This window comes from Seriola aureovittata, chromosome 14, assembly GCF_021018895.1.
Source record: "Seriola aureovittata isolate HTS-2021-v1 ecotype China chromosome 14, ASM2101889v1, whole genome shotgun sequence".
Classification (NCBI taxonomy): Eukaryota; Metazoa; Chordata; class Actinopteri; order Carangiformes; family Carangidae; genus Seriola; species Seriola aureovittata.
Window position 1 is genome coordinate 26168391 of NC_079377.1, and position 11610 is coordinate 26180000.

An 11610-nucleotide genomic window follows, 5' to 3' on the forward strand; every position below is an offset into this window, starting at 1 on the left:
CTTTGGGAGAATTAGTCATTCCTTATTACCGTCGTGGTTTTTACAGGACTTTCCTGGAAAATCCCATTCAACACACATTTTAATTTCATTTCTGCAGCTCAATCATGTTGAGGGCAATGTAAATAATCCAATAACATTAATCATCATTTCTTTTCCTTTTTTTCCCTCCAAAAATAGACCAGCGGCGGCGGATTGGAGGCCGGAGACGCTGTGTTCACTCTGCTTTATTGGTTTTGTCCAAGCGCTGATGGTTTTATAAAATGTCATCATGATCCCAATTACTCAGCAGGAGCAGAAGATTTCTTCTGTTGATCTGAGGAAGTGAGGCGCCGCCGCGCTCCGCCACTTCCTGTTTCCTGGAGGAGAGAGAACGTCACTCTCCCCAGCAGCACATTTCAGAAACGAGGTTTAATATTTTTCACTCCTGTATTTTTCTGTCTTTGTTTTCCTCTTTGATCTTTATCGTCGTTCTTCACCTTCTTCCTTCTTTCTTTCTTTCTTTCTTTCTTTCTTTCTTTCTTTCTACATTTTAAGTCTTAAGTGTTTTTATTATCTTACTACAGGTTAGCTAACTGATGCTAGCTAGCTGCTAGCTCCCTGTCATCTCCAGTGTCAGCTTGTCATTTCATGACCGATATAAAACTTCATATATGATGAGTCAGCTGTTCTGACGCTGATGATTTGTTCGTAGCTGAAACTAGTTCGTTGATATTAAATATTAAATAATCACTATTTAATTTTCTTTATCTTATAACATCGACATGTCAGACGCATGTGGACCTGTTCTATCCTGATTATGAAGTTGTATTATAATTTTGACTTGATGTATTTATATAATAAGCCGTTCACAGAACACGTCGGGTCAGACACGTGACAGAGTGAGTGTGTGAGCACATGAAGAGTGTGTCCTCGCTGCATCATGAAGGTTCCCTGCAGAGACCTCCGTGACAGAGTGGACAGAGTGGACAGAGTGGACAGTGTGGACAGAGTGGACAGAGTGGACAGTGTGGACAGAGTGGACAGAGTGGACAGTGTGGACAGAGTGGACAGTGTGGACAGTGTGGACAGAGTGGACAGTGTGGACAGAGTGGACAGAGTGGACAGTGTGGACAGAGTGGACAGTGTGGACAGAGTGGACAGAGTGGACAGAGTGGACAGTGTGGACAGAGTGGACAGTGTGGACAGTGTGGACAGTGTGGACAGAGTGGACAGAGTGGACAGTGTGGACAGAGTGGACAGAGTGGACAGTGTGGACAGTGTGGACAGTGTGGACAGTGTGGACAGTGTGGACAGAGTGGACAGTGTTTACAGTGTGGACAGTGTGGACAGTGTGGACAGAGTGGACAGTGTGGACAGAGTGGACAGAGTGGACAGTGTGGACAGTGTGGACAGTGTGGACAGAGTGGACAGTGTGGACAGAGTGGACAGTGTGGACAGTGTGGACAGAGTGTCCTCGCTGCAGCAGATTGGACAGGAGAACCACAGCTGATAAGATGCAGCCTAATAAGACTCAGAAAATAAGGCAGCTCAGTCCAGATGTCCCCGCTGCGTCCTCTAATCCAGACTGAAGCCTCGTCTTACAAGATGAAAGTGGAATCTTCTATCAATTATGATCCAAACATACTGAATTATATCCCACAAATCCTTCAAATTATTCCCTAATAATCCTCCTGATGGGATCACATGACCCAGATAGAGCAGAACCAGCTCCTGCTCAACCTTTATATCCTGCAGACATTTATCACACACACTCACACACACACACACACTCACACACACACACTCACACACACACACACACTCACACACACACACTCACACACACACACACACTCACACACACACACACTCACACACACACACACACACACACACACACACACACTCACACACACACACACACACTCACACACACACACACTCACACACACACACACACTCACACACACACACACACACACTCACACACACACACACACACACACACACACTCACACACACACTCACACTCACACACACACACTCACACACACACTCAGGTGTTTCCAAATGTACAAATAATAATGAGCATCACTAAATTCATAATCATAGAACAGGTTATAAAGGAATATTGTTTCACATGTTTCTGCAAAGAGACAAAAGTAAAGAGACATGAAACAAACACTTTTGACCTGATTTCACTTTGTGATTTTTCTTCCATAAACATGATTTAAATTCCAGAAACAGCCCAATTTTTTATTCAGCGTTAAAATGTTAAAAACATTAAAAATGTCTTCTCTCTCTCCGTTCACAGTTATTCTGTGTTTTCTTCCTGGTTTCACTCTGATGTCACGTGTTGTTGTTGTTGTTGTTGTTGTTGTTGTTGTTGTTGTTGTCAGCTGTCTGTTAAACCTGTTTGTGTTTTAATCTCCTTTTTACTTTAATATAAAACTGTTCTGTTGTTGTTGTCGTCAGATGAATAAAGTAAAACTTGATAAAGTTTCATCACTACGATCAGACTGTGTCTCTGACACATGATGTTTCATGCTCTTCACCTGGAGGGAAAAAGAAGGATGATGGATCTACCTACAGATCTATAGGTTACAGTGTTTAATATAGCATTTCTATATTCTGTCCATCTTGTCCTAAAGGAATATTGTTCTCTGTGTTTCTGTCTTTGTGTGTCGATTAACAACTTAGTTGGATTATCGTCTCAAACTGACGTAATTGTCTCTAAATGACATTTGTATGTAAATCTGCAGGACGATTAGGATCCACTCAGCTCTGCTTTGTTGTTCTGACCATCAGAGTGATGAAAATAAAAAGGCAGCAGAAAGATTACAGAACCATTAACGGGCCCCGACCCATTAACTGATAAAAAGCTATTAGAGGCTTATAGATTAAATTACATATATGGAGCAGAGTGATGATGAAGGCTCAGCAAGAAGAGGAGGAGGAGGAGGGTGGAGGTGTGGTGGACAGACATGGTGGAGGGGGGGTTATGGAAATGACCTGTACATGGTCATACACATGTAATATACACATGTAATATACACATGTAATATACACATGTAATATACACATGTAATATACACATGTAATATACACATGTAATATACACATGTAATATACACATGTAATATACACATGTAATATACATATGTAATATACACATGTAATATACACATGTAATATACATATGTAATATACACATGTAATATACACATGTAATATACATATGTAATATACATATGTAATATACATATGTAATATACACATGTAATATACACATGTATGTTTATGTATATTTATCATTAAAGCAGATCATTTTAAAAGTCTCACAGGTGTTTGGTCTTTGTCCTCTGAGGACGGAAATAAACAAAGCAAAGAAACATTTATGTGTTTTATGGCAGAAAATTTAGTATTTTCTTTGAATCTTTTCACATTTAAACCAAATCACTTGTTTGATCTATAGATTCATATTAATCCTTTTGTTTTTCTTTTCTCTGAAGATGTTTATAGAGAATGTAATTATTATAATTAATTAACCCTAACCTTGGTATAAAGCCAATAAAAAAAAGTTTAAGATTTATATTTATTTACTGCAATTTAATAAAAACATAAGAAACTAAATGACGGTTCATTCAGGCCTGTAAACATGAAAACTCCCGCCCACAGGAAAGAAGCCGTTCCTACAGAAACATGTAGAACATCAGTCTGATCAGTTAAAGTGAGCTGTGGTGCGGAGGGAGAGGTCAAAGGTCACAGTCACAGGAGCTGCAGGGTGTCGCGGCCTGATGACCTCAGACAACAGACCCACTGAAGAGTGGACGACACGTCAGTGTCAGGAACTCTCCCATATATACACATATTTACATATATAATAAATATATAACAAATATTTATACATATAATATACATTTAAATATATATAATATCAGTTAGTTGAGTTTTTGATGTGCGCTTCATTGTATTTCATTTAGTTTGTCTGCAGCTTCTTAAATTGTTTATTTTTTTATTTCATTTTTATTATTTTTATTATTAATTAGATTTTTATTAGACTATTTTAGTTGTAAATAAAACACTATGAGCTGCAGCTCGCTGAACAAAGACGCAAATAAAGTTTATTATTATTATTATTATTATTATTGTTGTTGTTGTTGTTCTTCTTCTTCTTCTTCTTCTTCTTCTTCCATGGTTCACTGAGGGATTGTTAATGCAACAGTTTGTCCTCCTCCTCCTTCCATCCTGTTGATCAATGATAACAGAGAAAGGCCTCCACACACACACACACACACACACACACACACACACACACACACACACACACACACACACACACACACACACCATATGGTGTTGAACGAGGAGGCACACTCCCACCAGATTCCCCACAGACCCTCACTCTCCTCTCAGCGTCTGATTGGCTGCTGCAGGTTAATGAGGCTTCACGCCACCTGCTCCTGACAGACACAGAGGAGGGAAAATGATTCTGCACTTTATCAATGAGTCAGTCTGGAGTTCTGTTGCGCCCCCTACAGGATACAGGTGTCATTACAGCCACAAAGGTTTTTCAGCTATTTAAATTCAGTGGAGGAGCTGAACATGTTGAATGAAGGTTCATCCTCTGGAGAGCAGGAAGACCATTATTATTATTATTATTATTATTATTATTATTATTATTATTATTATTATTATTATTGTTATTAATAATATTATTATTATTATTATTATTATGAAAGAAGTAATCAAAAATAAACTGGCTGGAGCTGATTAACCCTCACATGCTCTTCATGTTTCTGCCTCCACATTATAGTAGGACTCAGTAGTGAATCTAGAACCACAGATCATAGAAAGTATCAACAGCGTCTCTGACACTAAGACATGGAGGATTAATCCTTCATTAATGTGTGGGAGCAGAGAGGCATTGCAGGGGCAGATCTGGTGTCTGTGTAGGGTTAGAGATGTGGCGGGAACACAGAAGGTTGTGGTGACAGTGTCGAGGTCCCCCTTGAACTCAGACAGGGCATGTACAGTTTCACAGTTTCAAGATCCCCTAAAACCTCCATGTTCCTTCATCTGACCCACAGATCTAATATCTGTGGATCTACAGTCCACTTCCATAGATACGGCTCAGATTCGACCTGAACAGCCTCAATGTGTAGCACCTGAACAAAAGTACAAAATATAAAAATATTTGAATTTTTTGGTATTTTGGGTCACTTTAGGAAAAGTCATCAAATTTCAAAATGTCAAAAACGGGTCAAATTTGACGTGAACAGTGTGTGAGGGTTAAAAACGGTTTAATAAATGAGAGATAAATGTAAATATCTGACACTCACAGTCATGGACAGTTCCACACATCAGAAACACTAGATAATAAAAATCATTTAACCTTTAAAAAAATGATTTACAGTCCAACTGTATAATCTGTGTTTGGTTGTGAACATGAACATGAATGTTTGTTAAACTCCTTCTCATAACTAAACATTAAGCATTAGCATTTTTTATATATAAATACATTTATTAATTTCATAACTTAAGGAGAAAAAGTTTTATTTCATGTTTTTTTTATTTCCATATCAAACAGTAAAACTGTTTCTTTACTAAAATAAAGCCTTTTTTTCACAAAACTTTATTGAACAACAATGAGTAGAATAAACAGACAGGTGCTCAGTATCTCAGTCTGGGCTGATACAGTATCAATAGGTAATAAACAATACACTATATAAAAATAATGTGAGGATATACAGAACAAGTATATTGCAAAATTCTGAATCATACACAAAATCAATGAGTAAAACAAACAACAAATTAAATGACAAGGGGAAAAGGGTTTATTTCTCTTTGAATAGTTCTTCATATATTTTGACAGTTTTGTTACATTTAGCTGATTTTAACAGCTGTACTGTTTTAATATTCTCTAAAAATTCAGTTGAAAATCTGAAAAAATTTGGGGAAGTTTTTGCAAATCTGCATTTGTGGATATGAAACTTGCCAAATAGAATCAATAAGTTAACTATAAATTAAATTTTCTTGTTTTCGTGATCAAAACAAGTGATGACACTTTTACAGTGAATTTTGACATATTTCGTTTTACACAATATATATCTCTCAGTATCTTTTAGAGAGAAAAGAGAGAAAAGAGAGAAAAGAGAGCACGATGTCTTAAGAACTGTAACAAGTACAAGCCTTGAATAAACTCTGGCTTAATATGGGTTCCTTAAGGAATATAAAGTAATAGAACCTCTTAGAATCTTAAGCACCAAGTCAGAGATGTAAACCCTATTTGACCAGAAGTTTAACATCTTATTAACACACCTCAAATAATGAACTTGGACACGTGATGTCATTATTCCATCCTCATAGAGAGGGATGTACGGTGTGATCAGAGTTAAGTGTTGCTGTGAGTCTCTTTAGACAGACTCTGCAGTAATTCTTCTACCGTCGATGATCACCTCAGCTGTAGTTTTCTTCTCTTCTTTGCTTTGCTTTGTCAACAAGAGGCCAAAGTTTTTTTTCGACATTGTCTCTCCGAGTATGTCAAGTCCTCAGCAAGTCGCAGACTCTTGTCCTTCCTCACAGTGACGCACAGTGACGCACAGTGACGCTCACTGACGCTCTCCTCATCCTCTGTTGAAGGTGCACATGGTGAACTGAATAATCACCGGGCGTGGGCTCCTGTCTTCCCTGGGGCGTCCGATCCGATGTACAGTTTCGATGAGGAAACCCAGCTTGTTTTTCTCCTCTGGAACCAGTTGCTCTGCCTCGTAGTTTCGGCCACGTTAACCTTGTGTCGTCATCAGTCAGCGCCGTGTTGTTGACAGTAAAGCGAGTGAACAGTAAAGATCGGAGAGTAGAATGAGGAGAAAAGTGAACGAAGTGTTGAATTAACGGAGCAGCTGCTGACGGTTTCTGCTCGGTGGGTAAACACATGTTTTACTGTTTGTCCTGTAACAGAAACAAACTGCAGTTTGACCGGCGGGACTCTGTTAGCCTGCTGCTAGTTTAAAACCTTCATGCTAATCGGCTAACAGGTTGCTGCCAGTGTCAGGTTTCAGCTAACTGATAGCATAAAATGTTCTTTAAACAGACAGCTAATGTAATACTATTCCTCATATACTGCTGCAGGAATGAGTCGTAAATCACAGGAATAAGTTTTAGCATTTTAGCTCCTCCGGTTCCCTCGTCCTGAAGTCGACGTGTTGTTTTGGTTCGATATTTGAATCAGGTCGATGTTTAACACAAGCTCAAGATATTTTCACTTTTTATTCTACAACATAAAACACATCAGTAAATACTCCAGGCCAGATTTATTTAAACTTTTACGTCTGTTAAAAAAGGCCGGTTGCTATCAAGTGTCTAAGTGAGACTTCAGAGGTTGTCGGGGACGTTAAACGTCATCACTTCTACGCACCTGTTTACCTTTAGAGCCTCGTTCTGTTTGTACAAACTGTCACTTACTCTGTCAGAGGAAAAAGACTTTTGTTGAATATGTCAGAGCTGAATCAAACTACAAGTTGGAAGCTTAGTGATGATGTAGAAGTCATGCGACGGTGTTGTAGTTCGTTTATAGCCTAGCATTAGCTTTTTTATTCTGGTGATTGTATTTGGGCTTTAGAAATTATAAAAGTTATGTTAATCAGTGAAGATTATTCTCTTGAACATAATTAGTAAGTAAGTAAAATAAATAAACTTGTGTTTCTCACAGAGTTTAGTTTCTGCTTTTTGCGAGGGGGCCAGGGTGATGCTAACTTCCGGGTTGGGCTACAGAAATACGTCATCCCAGCAGCACTAACTTCAGTTCAGTTCAAATGTTTGTTGGCATGAAAGTTTTAGAAAAAGTATGTTACCAAAGCAGTAAAATACAATTTATAAGATATTAAATGCAACAAACAGCACCAAGATCCACATACATCCATATATTATTTATATTTTTACCGTTTATTGTTTGCATGTGTATTATCACCATATTTTGTGATATCTAATGGACAGTTGGCATAAGTTGTGTCCTGTTGCACTTTCTGCATTTTCTTGATGTTCCTCCAACAAGCAACAGGTTTCGGACAGAATTACAATAATTAATGTGAATATATAAATGTTAACAATAATTTTCACCACAGCAATTCAACCTGATTTCACACCAAACTCCATCCAACTTTAAAAGCGTTGGATATGATTAGTTGAAACTTACAGGGACCCTGTGTTGAGGGGAAATGAAGCAGCAGACTGAAACTGATTGTAAAATGTGTGATGTCGGGTTTTACTACCTGTGTACTTTTCCTGATAAGATATGTTTACAGGTTCATTCAGCAGCTGCTGCCTCCGACACACAGGGGAAATAAGTCTCCTGTTTAATGTGAATAATAAAGTATTTTCTAAAATCTCTTGTAGCTCCACACAGAATGAGTCGAGATGAAGAGACCAAAGCTGGCTGGAGTTTTCCTCTTTGTGGGCTGCCTGCTCGCCTACCTGATGTTTGTGAAGCGTCACTACGCCGTCTCCAAGCCTGACGCATACAGACTACCTCCCCACCACCAGGCCGGCTCCGACCTGACCGGAGACGACAGGCCGGCCTCCGCTGCCCGACAGAGCTTCCAGTATGGCATCATGTTCGACGCTGGGAGCACTGGGACCAGAATCCACATCTTCAAGTTCCAGATAGAGGAGAAAGGTACAGCAGAGGACAGGACGCAGTGGAGTTCAGTAGAATATGAGCGTGCGCTCTGTCCCACATACATATTTAGTCCAGAGCTGCAACAGTTGGTTGATAATTGATTGGTGGATTGAAATGAATCAGCAGCTATGTTGATAATCAATGAATCATTTCAGACACTTTCAGGTTCCAGCCGCTCATGTGAACATTTGATGTTTTTCTTTTTCTCCTTTAGACAAAATAAGACATTAACAGTAAAGACGTCACCATGGACAATATTCAAAAATGTTTTACACAAAACAAATATATTCAACTTGATTGATAAAATATTAATGAAGATTGAGTTAAGTCCAGAGTCTGACTTATTCTGTTATTAAGACATCGATACATCATGTGAGTTTAGTTTGTCAATCAAAGCTGAGTCTGAATTCACTCCCTGTTTTATTTGAGTCTGAACTCTGAGTCACTGTCTGAAAAATTCATTCATTCATTTTCTATCACACATCAGACTCTTTGTTCTTTTGTCCTCATGGAGTCTTTGCTTCCTGCTCTGTGTGGAGCAGCGCAGTGAGTCTCAGTGAGATGCAGTAGAGGACGGTATAATATTTGATATGTTGAGACTCTATATGATTCATATGGATGGTTCAGATTAAATGTTTTAAAGCAGACTTCTCTGAATCACTCAGTGTATTTAAAGCCTCGTTGGCCTCAAACATTAATTACCAGATGTGAGTCCCGCAGACAGGAGCAGCTTTCAGGCCGTAAGTCGTGGCGCTGCTGGCAGAGTCCGAGCGGACACAAACTCATTACAGCGTTTCAGAGGGTTTGGGTTTATTAGGCTTAGAGGAAGTTTCCTGCAGCGCTCGGCCAAATGCCTTCGTTATCGCATTTAGCCGCTAAGCTAAATCACACAGGCTGAGTGCTGTTTTGGCTCCTTTGTTAGCAGCAGAGCTAACCGGACTAATGGTAGCACCTGTTAGTTATACAGACTGGGATTGTCATTAAGAGCTTAATGACAGCTCAGATGTAGGCACAGGTCCAGGATCAGGCCGTCAGGAATTAAATAAAGTGAAATTAAACGAGGCTGAGGACTTTCTTTTATCAATGTAAACATGTGTAAACAATCGTTCTGATCGTTTTATCCACTGTGTGTTTGTGTTTGTGGTTATTGAACCTGCAGAAGCTCCTCAACTGGCCCACGAGACGTTCAGGGCCATCAAACCTGGCCTGTCTGCGTATGCCGACGATCCTGACAAGGTGCACACCGTGTATATTTATTTATGGTCACAACATCGGCTAAAGGAGGACTATCTGACCCTGTTCAAAATCTAATGGAGGCTTTGGTGGAGATTTAAAATGTTGAATAAACAAATATTCATATAGCTGGATTTAACTACAGGGTCCTACTACTACAGCCAGCTTCTCAGTTTACGCTTTTATTTTGATCCATTTCTGTGTCACAGTTTGTTTCCTTTCACCCCCCCCCCCCCCCCCCCCCCCCCCCCCCCCCCCACAGTGTGCGTCAGGGATCGTGGAGCTGTTGGAGGTTGCGAAGTCGAGCATCCCCCCCCCCATCTGGAACATCACCCCTGTGGTCCTGAAGGCAACGGCCGGCCTCCGTCTGCTGCCTGGAGAGAAGGCCAACCACCTGCTGGACAAGGTGAGACACACACACACACACACACACACACACACACGCACATGCACACACACGCGCACACACACACACACACACACACACACACACACACACACACACTCTTTTTCCTGTGTAACATAATGAAAGTGTGGTTACATAATTATCTTGATTGGGTTTGATGCTTTTATAACTTCTCATTTTTTTATTTTGTTTTCATTAAAATTTTAACATATAATTTTTTGCATGTCAGTATTGGATTGAATTCTTTCATTTTTTAATTATTCATTTATTTATTTACGTCAGTGCCCCATTTTTATTTTTTTAAATGATTAATATTGATTTATTTTTTGCATGCCACTGCTGGATGTTGGATTGAATCATGTTTGATTTTATTTATTTATTAAAATTTATTCATTTGATTAATTTTGGATGCCAGTGTTTCATGTTAGCTTGAATTTTATTTTATTATTTATTATTTAATCTCAACAGATTTATTTATTTTTGAGAATACTGTCGGACTCAATCAAATCAATTCAAAAAGTAAATAAAAATACATTTTAAATAAGATATTAAATAAAATAAAAAAATAAAAAATAAGAATAAAAATAAAATTATATAATAAAATAAAAAATTAAATTAAAAGATATCTTAAAAAAAAGTACATAAGTAATTAGAAAACAGACAAACAACTTCAATAACCTCAGTCCACTGTAACATGTGACAACATCAAACCTACAGACATTAAAGATGTAAAGAATCTGATCAGGTAATCAATCACCTGATCACCAGGTCAGATCAATAGCCTCCTGACACCCTCTCTCTGCAGCATCACATTCATCTCCTCCACATTATCCAAATGAATTACTTCAGCTAATAACCTCACATCCCCACACAGCTCCTCCTCCTCCTCCTCTTCATCATCATCATCATCAGGACGTCGGAGCCAAAAAAGAAAAAGTCTATTAAAGCTTTTAAGTAATCAGTAATAACAGGAGCAGAGCGGTCAGCCAAAATGTGATTTAATCTGAGGCTTTGCTCTTATTATCAGACTGGTCCTGGATCAGCCAAACACAGAGCTGATTACATGGGGGGGGGGGGGCGCATTAGTTTTTATTAAAATATAATATCAATATATGATTATAGTAGAATATTATACCACAGTAACAGAGAGACGTAATGCAGCTAATGTGTTAAAGGGAAACAGAGAGAGGACAGTTTGAATTACACTACAATGAGTTTATACTGATTAATTTCTTCATTAATAATTATTGCATGATAACAAATGAAGTCTGGAAACAGTGGTAACACCAGTAACACCAGCAACTCCAGTGACTCC

At 38.7% G+C, this 11610-nt stretch overlaps 1 protein-coding gene across 1 annotated transcript in view; it reads left to right on the forward strand.

Annotated features, from left to right (window-relative positions):
* The first annotated feature begins 5615 nt into the window (after positions 1-5615).
* Positions 5616-11610, forward strand: part of entpd6 (ectonucleoside triphosphate diphosphohydrolase 6) — a 16384-nt gene continuing 10389 nt past the window's right edge. Inside the window, exons 1-4 of the mRNA XM_056395125.1 lie at positions 5616-6901; positions 8374-8653; positions 9816-9892; positions 10152-10295. Coding sequence (XP_056251100.1) covers positions 8395-8653; positions 9816-9892; positions 10152-10295 — 480 coding nt within the window. The 5' untranslated portion in view covers positions 5616-6901; positions 8374-8394. The remainder of the gene's footprint in view (positions 6902-8373; positions 8654-9815; positions 9893-10151; positions 10296-11610) is intronic.